Source organism: Dama dama, chromosome 15 (assembly GCF_033118175.1).
Source record: "Dama dama isolate Ldn47 chromosome 15, ASM3311817v1, whole genome shotgun sequence".
Taxonomy (NCBI): domain Eukaryota; kingdom Metazoa; phylum Chordata; class Mammalia; order Artiodactyla; family Cervidae; genus Dama; species Dama dama.
The window spans coordinates 31656307-31673926 of NC_083695.1; the positions used below are offsets into that span (position 1 = coordinate 31656307).

The 17620-nt window shown below is 36.2% G+C and overlaps 1 protein-coding gene across 1 annotated transcript in view; it reads right to left on the reverse strand.

Annotated features, from left to right (window-relative positions):
* MICU1 (mitochondrial calcium uptake 1) overlaps positions 1 to 17620 on the reverse strand; it is a 217089-nt gene that overhangs the window by 167787 nt on the left and 31682 nt on the right. The window contains exons 2-4 of the mRNA XM_061161769.1: positions 16092 to 16253; positions 15476 to 15650; positions 7278 to 7440 (exon numbers count right to left, since the gene is read on the reverse strand). Coding sequence (XP_061017752.1) covers positions 7278 to 7440; positions 15476 to 15650; positions 16092 to 16252 — 499 coding nt within the window. The 5' untranslated portion in view covers position 16253. The remainder of the gene's footprint in view (positions 1 to 7277; positions 7441 to 15475; positions 15651 to 16091; positions 16254 to 17620) is intronic.

Genomic DNA, 17620 nt, shown 5'->3' on the forward strand with positions numbered 1-17620 from the left:
AGTAGGACTACCTACTACCAGAAGCCCCACTGGTCACCAGAGTCAAGCTATTAAGGATGTGTCCTCCGGGTGGCAGTCACAAAAGCTGGAAAGTCAGACATATACACAAGCTCCCTGTTCAGATAACAGCAATCTGGGACAGGGTACAGGGAGAGCACAAAAATGATGCCCACTGGCCTGCCCAGTCTCTGAAGAAGTTCCTAGTCAGACCATAGATGTGTGTTTAATTAGAAGCCTCCCCTCAGCCACAGCCATGAAGATGAGTTAGTAAGCCTCGTTACACAAAGATTGGGGTGTATTTCATGCTGGTTATCTGTGCTGTGCCCTGGGATGGGCTAATCAGTTAACAACTGTTTCTCCATTTGTTACAGTCCTATGGGACCTGAGAATGTAAGCCCCAGTGGCCACTAGAGGCATGTGATCAAAGGACGTGTCCTGGGTGCCAGCTGCAAAATCAGGATGCTAGACATGCACACAAATCCCACTCTGGGAGATACCAGTGACCTAGAGCAAGGCAGAAAGGTATGCAAAGATGGCTCCCACTGGCCTCTACAATCTTTATAAAGTATTTCAGCAGGTCTCTGGATGCGTATTAAACCAGAAGCCTTCTCCACAAGCCAAAGTTCCCAAGATAAGCAAAGGTACCACTTTCATAGAAATACTGGCGGTATTTTAGTCTGCTATATCCATGCTGTGCCCTGAGGGTGGTAGCCAGTTAAGAATGGTTTCTTTCCAGAAAAAGAGACACAGAAATACAGAACAGACTTTTGAACTCTGTGGGAGAATGTGAGGGTGGGATATTTCAAAAGAACAGCATGTATACTATCTATGGTGAAACAGATCACCAGCCCAGGTGGGATGCATGAGACAAGTGCTCCGGCCTGGTGCACTGGGAAGACCCAGAGGAATCGGGTGGAGAGGGAGGTGGGAGCGGGGATCGGGATGGGGAATATGTGTAAATCCATGGCTGATTCATATCAATGTATGACAAAACCCACTGAAATGTTGTGAAGTAATTAGCCTCCAACTAATAAAAAAAAAAAAAGAAAAAAAAAGAATGGTTTCTTTCTTTTGTTACAGTCCTATGGAACCTGTGAACATAAACCCTGCTGCCCACCAGAGGTAGGTGATCAAGGGGTGTCCCTTGGGCAGCTGCTGCAAAGAACAGGGCACTAGATGTGCACAAGCTCTTCTCAAGGAGATATTGGAGACCTGGAACAAGGCAGAGGGAGAGTGCAAGCCTCTGTTTTTGGAGAATATTTCAGTGGGCTCCTAGATACGTGTTAAATTAGATGTCTACCTCTCAGGCCAGTGCTTTAAGATAAGCAAATAGGCCTCTTTCACAGAAAGACTGGGCACTTTTCACTCAACTACCTTTGCACTGGACCCTGCAGGGTAGCCAGGCATGAACACTTAAAGAACTGTTCTTTAGTTCACTATAGCCTCGTGGGTCTTTTAGATGCAAGTCCCATTGGCTTTCAAATCTGGATACTCTGGGGCTTACCTCGCAGGTGTAGGTCTCAAAAGGTGGGGGTGCAAGATGTGAGATTTAAACCTCCCACTGCTCAGTTAGAAGCTCAGATCTGTGAGTTCCCTCCCAACCACCGGTTACTGTGCCAGGAGTGGAGTTTATGGTGAGATTGTGTCTCAGCCTTTTCTACTCATTTCGGTGTGGGTTTTTTCTCATTTGTCTGATGTGTAGGAGTACAGGAGTGGCTCATCTAGTTTTGGAGTTTCTTATTCTTCCTTATACAATTGTAGATTTGGAGTGTCCATGGGAGGAGGTGAGTTCAGGATCCTCCTACATAACCAACCTGACCCAAAACTACTGAATATAATCGAGGGTAAAATTATGTGTCTTAGATTAAAAGTGCTCTGAAAGTGAAAGAGAAGTCACTCAGTCGTGTCCGACTCTTTGCGACCCCACAGACTGACTATAGCCTACCAGGTTCCTCCATCCATGGGATTTTCCAGGCAAGAATACTGGAGTGGGTTGCCATTTCCTTCTCCAAAAGTGCTCTAGGTAAGATCAAAAAGGGCTCTAGTAAGAGTATCACTAAGGGCATGACTCTTATTCTAAGGAGAATATGGAGTCCTGGACAAGTAATTCATAGTATGATCTCTCTTTTCTCTTTTCACATCCCTTTTGTCTTTCACGTAGATAAAATCAGATCAAGATGAATAGATCAGCCAGTGGGATGCAGTGGAAAGGAAACAGAGATCCTCTTTGCTCTGATCAAAGCTCCAGTTTTTCTATGAAGTACTTTAAAAACTATCCATGCTGCTGCTTCTCCAAGTCATTGGCTAGCTATGCAAAATTGGTTACTACAAGCAGCAAGCAACTGTCTTATCCATTGTACACAGAGATGCTGATGATATTAAGGCTGCACAGAAAGGAGATGAGACATATTCAAGTCATACATTACATATTTTTAGTCCTTTTAATGTCCTTCCTGCTTACCTATGGCTACTTTAGACTTTCTTGGTATTCAGTACAAAAATATTCTTAATCAGCTTGCTACTGAAATTCATTAGCACTCTACTCACTTAAAAACTGCTTTAGGGCTGTGTATGCTTTGTGATTATTTTTGAACTATTCTAAAACTAAAACTTACAAGTTTAGATCTGTTAGGTATCCTGGGATACAGTATATGTGAAAGCTATGACAAAACAAAGTTGAAATATTAGCTACTGGCTAAAGTCCAACCATCTGATGACAGAAATTCAAACTACAAAAAAACAGCCTCATTCTTTTCTTTGTTTCAACCCACACTGGAATAATATATATTCTGCTTCTGCTACATCAACATTTGTGGAAATCTGTATTCATGAGCAAACAAAAATGAAGCCAAATTTTCTCCTGAATCTCATTTTAATATATTACAATTTTCCCTCATGGTTATTATTTTAAAAGAAAAGCAATTATTCATTATTCTGACTTTTTATCAAAATCACAAATGTGCTTGGCATATGAGACATTTAGTAGTCATTCTGTCCATATAACAGGTCTTTCAATAATTAAAAAACAAAATTACAAAGTTAAATGCCAAAATGTATGTAAGTAATTAGAATATATAATGATTGCCGAAGGGGGAGAAATTCCTTAAATGACCAGATAATTTTTAGTAACCTACCTAAAGTGTTGCTTCATTTTCACTGTCACACTGGAAGCCAAGTACACTTTTATTTAAAGTTACTGTTACATATTAGATTTCATCTGGGTATTAGAAATAATTTGATAGTACAAAATATTTTGCCATCATAAAACCCAGGAATATATCTCGCAATTCTTTTCTCTGTCTTACACACATCATCTTTAATCTCTCCTTCCACATGTCACAAAATAAGGTGTTAAAACTAATTCAAAAGATTCAAAATCTAAAAGTCAGTGCAATCAATGGAAACTGCCTGGTTTAGTGGCATTTAGTATACTCATAGTGTTATATAACTACCACATGTACCTAATTCCAAATGTTTTCATCACTCCAAAACAAAAATAAACAAAAAACACCTTGTGCCCATTAAGAGTCAGTTCTCATTCCCCCAACCCAGCTGCTGGCAATTGACAACCTACTTTCTATCTCTAGATTTACCTAGATATTTTATACAAATGAAATAATATGCCAATATAAAATAAAAATTAAAAAAAGCAATCATATGATAAGCGGCCTTGTGTGTCTGGTTTGTTGATGATTTTTATTTTTTTTTAATTTATTAAGATTTGTTTTGTAGCCTAACATATGGTCTATCTGGTCTATTCTGGAGAATGTTTGATGTATGCTTGAGAAGAAATGTATTCTGATACTCTTGAGTGAAGTGTTCTACATATGTCTATTAGGTTTAGTTGGTTCATGGAGTTAAGTCCTCTGTTTCTTTAATGACCTTCTATCTAGATGTTCTTTTCACCACTGAAACAGGGTTATGAAGTCTCTAACCATTATTGTACAACCATTTCTCCCTTCAATTCTGTCGATATTTCTTTCATGTATTTTGGAGTCTGTAATTTGGTGGGTGTATACATATATATTTATCACTGTTACACCTGCTTGATGACCTAACCCTTTTATATATAAAAGTGCTTTTTTACATAATGTCCTTTGGTAAAAAATCTGCCTGCCAATGCAGGAGATGCAACACACACATGTTCGATACCTGGGTTGGGAAGCTGCCCTGGAGTACAAAATGGCAACCCACTCCAGTATTCTTGCCTGGAAAATTCCAAGGACAGAGGAGCCTGGTGGGCTATAGTCGATGGGCTGCAAAAAGCCAGACACAACTGAGGGACTGAACAGGCACGCAACATTCTTCTAAAGTGAGTTTCCTGTGGACAATATATAGGTAGATCATATTTTTTATCTCCTGTCAATCTGTCTTTTAACTGGTGAGTTTGTTTTATATTTAAATTGACTATTAATAAGGAAGGACCTGCTTCTTCCATCTTGTTATTTGTATGCTATATGTCATGTCTTTTTTAATCCCTTCATTTGTCTGATCTTGCCTTCTTTTGTGTTTGATTTTTTTTTTTTTTTTAGTGTACTATTTCTATTCACTCCTCATTGCCTTTTCTGTATATTTTTTAGTGATTTTCTTAGTGATTAACCTGAGGATTACAATTAACATCTTAAATTAATAATCTACTTTGAATCAACATTAACATATCTGTAATTGTTGTTTTACAAATTTTAAATCATATAGAGAACAAAACAGGAGTTAAAACCCCAAAAACAATACTGACTTTTCTATTTTCCTATATACCTGTACAGGTTTTTATCATTTAAAGATTTTCTTTGTATGATTTTGGTTACTATTCAATATACTTTGATTTTGGCCTAAAGGATTCCAGTTAGCATTTCTTATAGGGAATGTCTACTAGCAACAAACTTCCTCTGCTTTTACTATCTAGAAATGTCTTAATTTCTCCTTCTGGGACTCCTATTATGCATATGTTGTTACACTTGATATTGCCCCACAAGTACCTTAGGCTCTATTCATTTGTATTCATTCTTCTTGCTCTGCTCCTCAGACTGGACATCAACTGACCTATTGCCAAGATTCTGATTCTTTAATCTAGCTGCTTAAATCTGTATTAGACCCTTTGAGTAAGTTTTTCATTTTATCTACTTCTCAGTGCAATAATTTTTAAAATTTTGTATCTATATTTGGCTGCACTGGGTCTTTGCTGCTGAGCACAGGCTTTCTCTAGTTGCAGCAAAGAAGGGCTGCTCTTAGTTAAGGTACAGGGCACAGGCCTCTCCACTGCAGTGGCTTCTCCTGTTGCGGAGCACAGGCTCTAGGTGTGCAGGCTCAGTAGTTGTGACGCACGGGCTTAGGTGCCCCATGGTATGTGGGATCTTCCCAGACCAGGGACTGAACTTGTGTCCCCTGAATTGGTAGGTGGATTCTTAACCACTTCACCATCAGAGAAGCCCTCAGTTCAATAATTCCTACTCAATTCCTTTTTGTAATTTTAATTCTTTATGAATATTCTCTATTTATTAATACATAATACTCCCTATTTCCTACAGTCCCTTTCCTATGGTTTCCTTTAGCTCTTTGAGCATATTTAAGATAGCTGATTTAAAGTCTTTGTCTAGTAAGCGCAATGCCTGGATTTCCTTGGGGATGGTTTCTATTTCTTTTTTTCCCCTCCTATTCTGATAATTGCTGATAAGCCATGCAATTCTTCAAACTGAAAATTAGACATTTCTAATATTGCAATGTGGTAATTCTTGAAATCAGATTTTTTTTCCCAGGGTTTGACACTGTAACTTGCTGAGGACTATAGTCATCACTTTGTTTATGGTGATTTTTCCAAACTATTGTTGCAAAGACTGTATTCTTCCTCATGTGTCATTAGTGAAGTTTCTGCTCTATTATTTAAGCAGTCATCATGTGCCCTCACAGAATTTCCTTAAATGTTAGATGCAAAAAATAACAAACCAACAAACAAAACACATCCCAGCTATTTTAGTGTTTGTAGATTGGCTCTGAGCTAGGGTGCTCTTTTGATGTTTAGCTAGACTCTCCTATAACTCCGTCTTAACTTACTTCCACTTCCATGGAGCATGCTATCAACAAGAAATACAAGGCCACTCAAGTCTTTTCCAAGTATGCATCAGGCCCTGAGTATCACTCTGGATTCCCTAGGCAGTAGTCTTTCAAAGCTCTTATTCCCTGAAATGTCTTTATTCTCATCCTCTTCCTTCCTAAGCTTTTTAGTCTGTCTGCCGCTGGTCCTATCTGCCGTCTCTTGGCCTGATGGGTTACAGGTGGTATACATGTCTTTAAATTTTTAAAATAGATGACATCTTGAGGTGGGTGAAATGAAAGGCAAATCTTTGCACTGGTAGGTCAGTAAACTATCAGATGAGTTAAAAGGCACATCCACTTTTTAAAAAACAAAACTCTATATATTGCCCCTCACTGAATTCCCCATCACTAGTAAGCCACACTAGGAATGTAGGTTGCCATCCCCATGACTGCTGCTAAGCTGGGAAATAGTGCATGGTAGGCAGGTAAGCAAAGGGTCACAACACTTTCTTCCCAAAATCTATTGGCTTCTTTCTTCATTAAACATTACCCTGGTTGCTGTAACTTTTTTTAATTAGATTTCAGTGATCCAAAAAGTTGATTCTGTCCATTTTGGACAGCATAATGATTTGCTTCAGTGGAAGAACTGATTTTTTAACTGAAGAAAATGACAGAGTCATTTTTCCCACCATGTCTCCCAAAAGCATTTGCAAATTATTACCTTTAACTATTAAGCCCTTTATTTTCTTTCCTCACATCTCATTTCTTCAGGCTGGTTCATCTAGATGAGACATCCTTTCCTCTGTTCTTTAAAACTTTTATTCAAACTTAAAAGTATTCTCTAGAAACCATTCTCTAAACTTCCAGGTTGAGTTAAGTGCCCCTTACTTACACTGCCATAGCACCTGTTCTTTAACAAATCATCACATTCCTGAAATTGCCTGTTACTATCTCTGTCTATCCCACCAAACAGCAACTTGATAGCAGTCACATCCATAATACATTGCCTTCAGGAATAGTTTTATAACAAGCAATGAATCTCAACCAGAGGTGTATAATCCCCTCAACATTTCAGATTACAGGCTCCTCTTTTCTACTCCTAAAGCCTAGCATAATGCCTAACATCCAGCAGCTACACAGTGAATATACTTATTGCATGGAATTACATAGTTTAGGCAATACAGAGAAACAAAGTAGCATATAATGAAGTAAATACCACAATCTTATTTTTCACTGTAGCAACTTACGTTCTGGTTGTTTTTCATTGGGTGTTATGGATCGCACAAAATCTTGTGGTGTCATAAACACTTCAGATTCACCATGCTCACTGATTACTTTCAAGGTGGCAAAATAGCGGAAGATTTTATCTGGTGTGGAATATGCACGAATCCTATTCTCATATTCCATCACCTAAAATTAGAAATTCAGAAAGTGTTACTGTATTAAGCAATTCTCATTTTCATGTATTTTCTCTTACTTGGGAGAAATTTTATACCATTTTTCCTATAACTGTTTTTTTTTTTAATATTAGAAATTACTTGTGTCTCAAAAACCTGTGATATACTTACTCATACTTCAGTTGAAGCAGTGATTGTGTAAGTTTCGTTTAGAATGTTTCTTAAGCGCTTTTTTTAGTTGGAGGATGACTGCCTTACAGTGTTGGTTGGTTTCTGCTGTGCAGCATCACAAATCAGTCATAACTCTCTCTCTTTCTCTCTCTCTCTCTCTATATATATATGTATATGTATGTCCCCTCCCTTTCTAAGCAATTTTATTTTATTTAAATTTTGGCTGTATTGGGTCTTCATTACTGCATGAGAGCTTTCTCTAGTTGCTACCAGTGAAGGTACTCTCAGCTCTAGGGTGTGCAGGCTAAGCAGGTGTAAGCCCACAGGCTTAGTTGCCCTAAGGCATCTGGAATATTCCTGGACCAGGGATTGACCGGTGTCCCCTGCAATCCAAGGTGGATTCTTAACCACTGGGCCACCAGGGAAGCCTTAGAAGTTTTTGAATAGCTTCCTAATTTCCTAAATCACTGAAAGCAAGCAAAAGAAAAATGTCATACAAGAATTCAAAAAGTCTCAGTCAAAGGCTCCATACACATGAGAGCCTATCATTTTTTAAATACCAAGTTTTCTGGAAGGGATTGATTTTACAGTTTTACTTTCATGCAATTTCCTGAATTCTAAAACAAAACAGACAAGGGACTTCCACAGATCTGAACAACTCTTTCAAATACAAAGGACATTAAACAACAGCATAAAAAATAAAATTATATATCACGGAAACTCAATTATTAACACGTCTGAAGCAAAGACTTTTACTCTGGACTGAAACATTAGACTTCCAGAGAACATTTAAATATAGCATATTTAGAAAAGAGTAGACATGGGAAGAACACAAGAAAATATTTGAATAGGAACAAAATTATATATGGCATACATTTAACTAGTAATAACATTAACATAAAATCTAATATAACGTTAATATAAGAGTCCATTTCCTTATCTAGCACCCAAGACCCCATCTGTACATGAAACATACAAAAATACTGTTATCTTTTGCATAATATTCTTGTACAATCTATATCGTACTTTGGTGAAAAGATTTCTCTCATACCTGAATTTTATATGTTGAGATAACCAATACTAAATAGTATCTTATAAATAACTGGCTAGAAAATATGTCAAGGCAATACGATCTAAAAATCCATATTGTAAGGCAATTATCCTTCAAATAAAAATTTAAAAAATCTATCAGTGAATTCAATGTCTATAAAAAACATTATTCAATGTCTATATTTTTTAAAAAATTATTACTGTTTTAATTTGCTTTATTAACATAGCTATTACTGTAACTGTCATTTCTGGCTAGATGGTCACTTTGAGGTCACTGATAGCAGCTGGTTAACAATGGGCTCAATTCCATTACCAGATGTGCTTTCAGTCACCAAGAAAGGAATGCTAATTCGTAACTATACGTGACAGGAATCTTTCTAAAGCTAATTTGCATTAAAGTCTGAATACTGATTTCAGAAAATTTTTCAATAGATTTGGCACATGGCAGACACACTAAGCATTTCCTTAGCAGCCTTTCAACCCCTTAGCAGCCTTGAAACTTAGCTACAAGTCTTAAACCAAAGGCACTTTATATTTTACTACATATGCTGGGTCATACCAGCTACAAAAGTAATCAGTTTGCAATATTTAGGGTATAAGCTACAGCTAATGCCAAAGATGGCTTTGTCAACTAAAATGTTAAGTCAATCATATGTAAGATAAAGGCAGAAAAAGAACAACTTAAAAAGTCAATGATTTACAGACTGAAAATCAGATCCTTCACTGCTACCCAAAAAATACACTGCTGAATATTATTAATTAGTTTTAGTTTGAAATAATAGGTAAAGTAACAGACTTTCTGCATTTTCATATTTTTAGAGTTTAATATAGATATACTGTATAGTATATTTTTGTTTCTTTCACTTAGCAATCTAGTTTTTTTTAAAGTCTTTATTGAATTTGTTATAATATTGTTTCTTCTCCAAAAGGCATGTGAAAAGATGCTCAACACCACTAAGTATCACAGAAATGCAAACTAAAACTATAATGAGGGCCTGACACCAGTCAGGATGGTCATCATCAAAAAGTCCACAAACAGTAAATGCTGGAGAGGGTGTGGTAAAAAGGGAATCCTCCCACACTGTTGATGGGAATGTAAATTGGTATAGCTACTACAGAGAACAATATGGAGGTCCCTTAAAAAACTAAAAACAGAGCTACCACATGATCCAGCAATCCCACTCCTGAGCATATATCTGGAGGAAAACAGTGTTTGGAAAAAATGCAGCCCTGTTTACAACAGCCAAGAGATGGAAGCTAACTAAATATCTATTGACAGATGAATGGATAAAGAAGATGTGGTACATATACTCAAGAGAATATTACTCAGCCATTAAAAAGAATGAAATGTAATGCCATTTACAGCAACACAGATGGACCTGGAGTTTATCACATGAAGTAAAGTAAGTCAGAAGGACAAATATCATATGATATTGGCTTATGTATGAATCTAAGTAAATGATACAAATGAACTTATTTGCAAAATAGAAACAGACTCATACTCAAGAGAACAAACTCATGGTGAGGGGAGGGACAGACTCAGAGTTTGGGACTGACATGTATACACTGCTATATTTAAAATAGATAAAGAACAAGGAATACTGTATAGCACAGGGAATTCTGTTCAATATTCTATAATAACCTAAATGGAAAAAGAATTTGAAATAGATACCTACAAAGTGTACAACTGAATCACAGTGCTGTACACCTGAAATTAACGTAATACTGCTCATCAACTACGCTCCAATGTAAAATAAACTGTTGTTTTTAAAGAAGATAGATAACAGTATTGGTGAGGGTATCGAGAAAAGCAGACACTTCTGCACTGCTGGTGGAAATGTTAAATTGATTCAGTCACTATGGAAAACAGTATGGAGGTTCCTCAAGAAATTAAAAATAGAACTATCATATGACCCAATAATCCAGCTTTTGGGTATATAGCCAGAGGAAATGAAATCAGCATCTCAAAGCGGTATCTGTACTCCATGTTCACTGCAGCTTTGTTCACGATAGCCAAGGTATAGAAAAAAATCCATGTGTCCATCATGGAATCTCAAGGAACTCCAAAGAACCAACATAATTTTGAAAGAAGAACAAAATTGGAGGACTCTAACTTTCTGATTTCAAAACTTATTATAGTCATAAGAAGAATGTGGTATTGGCATAAAGATAGGCATATACACCAAACAAAGAGGAAAAAAGAAAGCCCAGAAATAAACCCTCATATATATCAACAAATGATTTTTGACAAGGGTGCCAAAATCATTCAGTGGAGAAAGGACAGTCTTTCTGACAAATAGTGTTGGGAAAACAGGATATCCACATACAAAAAAATGAAGTTGGGGGCTTCCCTGGTGGTACAACGGTTAAGACTTCCAATGACACTGCAGTGGGCACGGGTCTGATCCCTAGTCAGGGAAGCTCTTTATGCTGTGAAATGCAGCCAAAAAAGAAAAAAACAAGAAAACTTTAAAAAAAGATGAAGTTGCATCCTTATCTAACTCGATATTAAAAAATTAACACACAGTGAATCAAAGACCAAAATGAAAGATCTAAAACTAGAAAACTCTTAGAAGAAAACATAGAACAAAAGCTTCAAGACACTAGACTTAGCAGTGCTTTCCTGGATGTGATGCCAAAAGCATATGCAACAATAGAAAAAAAAGAAAGACTTCATGGGTGTACCCATGGCTGATTATTGTTGATGTTTGGCAGAAAACCACAAAATTCCGTAAAGCAATTATCCTTCAATTAAAAAAATAAAGTGGCCAAAAAAAAAAACACCATATATATTACAAAAAACCTGTTGTACATCAAACAATAATATCAATAGAGTAAAAAGGTAATCTGCAGGAATTAGCAATCAGATCATATAAAAAGCTACTAAAACTCCATTAAAGAAAATTTTTAAATGGGCAAAGAATGTGAACAGACATTTCTTCAAAGAAGATATACAAATGGCCAAAAAGCACTTGAAAAAATGCTTAACATCATTGATCATCAGGGAAATACAAATGAAAACTACACCAAGATACTACCTCACACCCATCAGGATGGCTAATATCAAAAAAACAAAAAAATAACAAGTGTTAGCAAAGATGTGGTAAAAGAGGAACCCTTGCTGGTGTGAACGTCAAATGGTGTAGCACTGCCAAAAACAGTGCTTCCATAAAAACAAGCACTTCCATTAAAAAAAAAACAAAACTGAAAATAGAATTACCATATGGTAAAGCAATTTCACTTCTGGGTATATACCCCAAAGAATGAAAAGCAAGGTCTCAAAGAGGTATGTGTATACCCATGTTCAGAGCATCATTATTTATGATAGCTAAAATGTGGAAGCAACCTAAATATCCATAAACAGATGAGTGGATAAGCAAAACATGGTATATACATACAGTGGAATATTACTCAGCCCTAAGAAATTCTGACATATGCTACACTGTGATAAGCCTTGAGAACTAGGTGCAATAAGCCAATTACAAAAAAACAAAATCTATACGAATCCACTTGCATGAGGTTTTTATTTCCTTAGGTATTCAAAAATCATAGAAAGTGGAATGGTGGTTGCTAGGGGGATGGGAGAGAGGGGATAGTAGGGAGTTATGTTTAATGGGTATAGATTTTCTGTGTTATAAGATGAAACAGTTATGAAGACGGATGATGGTGATGGTTGCACAATATTATGAATGTTTTTATTACCACTAAACCAAACACTCAAAATTGGTTAAGATGGTAAATGTTACGGTATATGTGTTTACCAGAAAAAATATTGGAAGAAAAACAAAAGAGATCTTGGGGGAGTACTGGAAGAACTAACGAGAAAACAATATGAAAAATATTTAAAAGATATACATGATACATTGTAAGGACTCAAAAGAAAAGAAAGGACATTTAAAAATAATTCCAAAAGAAAAGAAATGACAGTGAATCAGTATTGAAGCAATGTGTAAGAATTTTTCAGAATTGAGAACTTGAGGTTTCAAAAGGGACAGTAAAATTAAAACTAAAAAAATAAAACAAAGCTAAATAAAATAAAAAAGAGAAGCATGCACAAACTAACGACAATAGTATGCCATGAACTAAGTGATACAACTGTCCTAGATCTTTGTACTTGAGAATTTTTTTTAATTAAAATAAAATAAAACACACAAAACAACCAGGCCAAGCACAGGAATAAAAACAAATTCAGGACACTTTTTTACATCTGAAGAGGAAGAGAGAAAAATGAGGATAGGAGGGTACACAACAATGTATTTTTTATATTCACTCTTTCTTCTTACAAAGAGAGGAAAACACAAAAAACTGAAGCAAATATAGCCAAATGTTAAAACTTGATAAAAATGAGTGTGGGTACATGTATATTTATTATAGTAGTCTCTATTTGTCTCACTGGATATTCAAAATATTACAGAAAAATCAAAAGAACATAAAAGAACAAAAGTAAAAAGTTTACATGAAAATGATGGCTCAGAGGTAAAGAACTGGCCTGCAATGTAGGAGACACGAGAGGTGGGAAGATTCCCGGAAGATGAAATGGCAACCCACTCCAGTATTCTTGCTGGAAAAATCCCATGGACAGAGGAGCTTGGTGGGCTACAGGCCACGGGGTCACAAAGAGTCGGACATGACTGAGCTACTGAGCATGCAGGCATGATGATATCAAAGGCAGCGTGTAAAGATGGTAGCCAGTTTGGTATTCCAGGGTAAAAATCTGAATAGGATAGTATCTAGAAAAAAGTGTATGATCAAAACTGAAGCTTGTTATTTTTAAATTTAAAGATAATTGTTTTACAATATTATGTTGGTTTCTGCCATATATCAGCATGAATCAGCCATAGGTATACCTACTTCCTCTCCCTCTTGAACCTCCATCCCACCTCCCACCCCATCCCAGCTTGATGAAAGGTTGTCACAGAGCCCCAGTCTGAGTTCCCTGAGTAATACAGCAAATCCCCACTGGCTACCTATTTTACATACTAGGTAATGTGTATGTTTCCGTGCTACTCTCTCCATTCGTCCCACTCTCTACTTTCCCTCTCCCTGTGTCCACAAGTCTGTTCTCCATATCTGTGTCTCCACTGAAACTGAAAGCGTTAGTCACTCAGTCATGTCCAATTCTCTGCAACCCCATGGACTGTAGCTCTCCAGGCTCCTCTGTTCACGGAATTTTTCAGGCGAGAATACTGGAGTGGGTTGCCATTCCCTTCTCCATGGGATCTTGCCTACCCAGGGATCGAACCCGGGTCTCCCATATTGTGGGCAGCTTCTTCACCATCTGAGCCACCAGGGAAGCCACCAACGGAAGTGTTCATTGCTGCCCTGCAAATACGTTCATCAGTACCACTGTTCTAGATTCCAAACATATGCATTAATATATGATATCTGTTTTTTTCTGACTTACTTCATTCTGTATAATAAGTTTTAGGTTCATCCATCTTATTAGAACTGACTCAAATGCATTCCTTTTTATGGCTGAGTAATATTCCATTGTACATATGTACTACAGCTAAAAATGAAGCTTATAATTTAATTAATGAGAGAAGAATCTTTAACATGTCTATACATAGACTATGTAAAAGAATGAATAACAAAGAGTAACTAAAAAAAAGGAAAGAGAAAGAATAAGTGCTTAAATAGGTTTGGGGGGACAAAATGACAAATGGGATGATTGCCTATTCACTGAGACTTCAGTGAAAGAAAGACTATATTTCAGATTTAGATTAAAAAGGGTTTATAGCTTTGGGAGTTATCAATTAAGTAAACTACACTGATAGCTTTTATTTTTTCCGTGAAGTACAGGATATAGTCAACTCAACTGCTAAGTAGAAAGTAGAAGCAGAAAACGGAAGATTCAAAAATAAATGTTTATTTGGGTCATTTTAGCCCTACAGTATAAAATGTAACATTTGACTATAAATGAAACTGCTGGTGGCAAGATAAATTTGAACTTTCCTTAAGTTCACTCAGGGCAAAAGATTAAATAGCTGTATCATTTTGGAAACAATGGAATGATGGATAATTAACTTGTAATGCATAAATTCTGTTCAAGTTCACTTTAATCAGAAGTGGATTTGGAGAATGACATATTTAAGAGCTTCCTCCAAGTAAAGAGAAGATCTAAATTCTCAAAGGAACTATTCTTGCTTGCAATTATACTTGCTCCCCACACATAACTCAAATTATCTTGTTGTATGGATTAGTTATATTTTTTTAGCAAGTAAAGGTAATTTTCTGAATTTCAATGCTAACATGCAAAATGTCTAAGAAATTCAACCTTTTGACTTTTCATCACACGTCTGCTAAATTCAAATGTCCACTATCACAGGGATTACTAGAGAGGAGCTCAAACTTTCCACAGGTAAAGCTATATACAACAACATACTCTGTTAAAGATTTTAAATGCTAGAATGTAAAGTTTATGCTGTCTTCAAAAAGTAGTTGATTTGTAGACTTCCAAAGAGATCTTCTTCTGCCTTTATAATTTGGCATCACAGATCAGTATATCACAGACTCAACTTGACATACAAGAGAACATTCAGCATGAGAAAGATACAAAAAGCAATGATCACCTTAGGTAGTTAAATTGAAGAACAGAGAAAAGATATATTAATTTTGACTACAAATCCTATATTCTTCTCACTACCCCAATTAACTTCACATTCAAAGAATACATTTGCCTTAGAACATGATAGAAAATTGCAAAGAAGTGAATCACTTCAAAGAGAATATAAATCATTTGAAATATCTGATAAAAGACTCAACAGCATTATTCTAAAATATAATTAACTATAGTTCTAATTAATTTATAAGACTGTGTTCCATACTTTTCTATCTCTGAATCCAGAACGTTTCTTCTTTTTCTCTTCTGGATAAGGCTCAAGACAAACACCTGCAGCCTTTTTTCCAGCATTACAATCTTCCCCTTCCTCTTTACTCTTCCCTTTATCACCAAGTTCACTCTTGATGTTGTTTGCAGATGGTGGAGATTCTGCAAGGGCCCTGGATATGCAAAAAATAAAAATAAAAAAAAATCTATCAATCAAGAAGGTCCATCATATTAAACAAATAGATTCTTAGGTAGAGCTTAGCAGGAGTAACAGCAATGAAATTCATTAACAATTCTACAAGAAAAGGTTGCTCAAAAAATTAAAAATAGAACTAACATAAAATCCAGCAATTCCACTTATGGTTATATATCCAAAAGAACTGAAAGCAGGGTCATGAGGAGATTTTTGCACTCGTGTTAATAGCAGCATCACTCATAATAGCTAAAATGTGGAAACAACCCAAATATGTGCTGATAGATACAACGGATAAAAGAAATATGGTATACTCATATAATAGAATAATATTAAGCCAGAAATCAATCCCCTTTCCATAAAAGAGATAACTGGAAGAATAAAAGTACATGCAGGAATAGGATGCTCAGTTAACACTCACCTTTTCCACAACAGACCAGTGCTTGCAGTTACTGCAGACGCTCCAAGAAAAGCCACCATCATCAGCCGTCGCCTGATCTGGGTGGGCTGTGATCCTCCATGGTACCATCGAGAGCGCACTGCCAGCTCTGCCAATGCAGAAAGTGAGTTAAGACGAAACATCCTATGGACAAAAAGTAGAAATATTATTCCTAGCAAATGGCAGTGAAAGTGATGATGATGATAATAACAGCATTAAAACTAATAAACACTAGATATTTAATGGCAGACAGTATTCTAAACACTTGACAATACCATGTATTATCCCATTAAATCCTCAGAACAATCAAATGAGACAAATACTACGACTCATAAACCTGATATATCAGTTAAGGTACAATTAGAAGAAACCACATGGTAATTTGAACAGGGAAAGTTTAACATAAAGCATTATTAATTACAATAGGCAAAGAAGTACTAAGGGGTAGAGACTTCAGATATAGGGAGCAGTCACTACTTACAGGGCTATTTCAGAGCAACAAAAAAGGAATATATCTGTAAAGGGGCCACTCCCAACTGGGCTGAGATCAGACACTGTGGTGAGGATGCAGCTATGGATGTCTGAGAAATTTGCTTAAGTGCTATACCAAAAGAATTCACTGTAAAGCCATCCACAAGTGACTGAAGGAGAAACGGACATTTCTTCTAGATTACAAGACTTTTTGTAGTGGCAATTCATTCAAATCACAAAAAGTAACCATGCGTCTCCTCTTTGACTTTCTCAAAGCATAGTTTACTTCTTCCTGATTTAAATTATCTTGTACTTTGTACATATACTCACATATTCACATATTTGTAACATATATAAGTTTGCCCCACCTTCAACATACACATTTGGTTCTGAGTTTCCTCTAAGGTCAAAATTATTCTTTACCTTTCTGAAAACAGTCTAACACAGAGGTGTTACATTATAACTGCTTAAAATATTTAATAATTTTACTTTAACATGAAAAATGTCAAGTTACAAATTACACAGGTACTGGCTCTGTACATTTAAGTATATTTCTCAGCCCCAATATACTATGTCTTTTGTTGTTTGGGTCCAAGTCAAGTTAGACTACTTAGTTGTCTCCCTGAGCTGGTTACTGACTCTTCTCTGAGATCAATATCTATAATCTCAAGTATATCTTTCTCCTAGCCTACTTCATTCAACTTAGCTCCAACATCAAAGTTGGAGCTAAATCTTGCCCTTACAGATAAAGTGGGAAATGATTAGTTTTTTCTATGTCATATAACCTAAGCTTCAGCAACACAATTCTTACATTCCTTTCTATCCTAGAAGTCACCTCATTTTATTGCACATAATCTAGCAAATTCCAGCACCAAGGAGATCGTCCTTTCGTTTTCTTCCTGTCAGTCAACTTCCAATTCATTTTTAAATTTACATTTTCCAAACCCACAAGTGCATTCATACACAGCATTGCTTCTGTCTATAACAAAAACAAGCACAACTAAAATACTCATATCTGGTGAAAACAATATTCATCACTA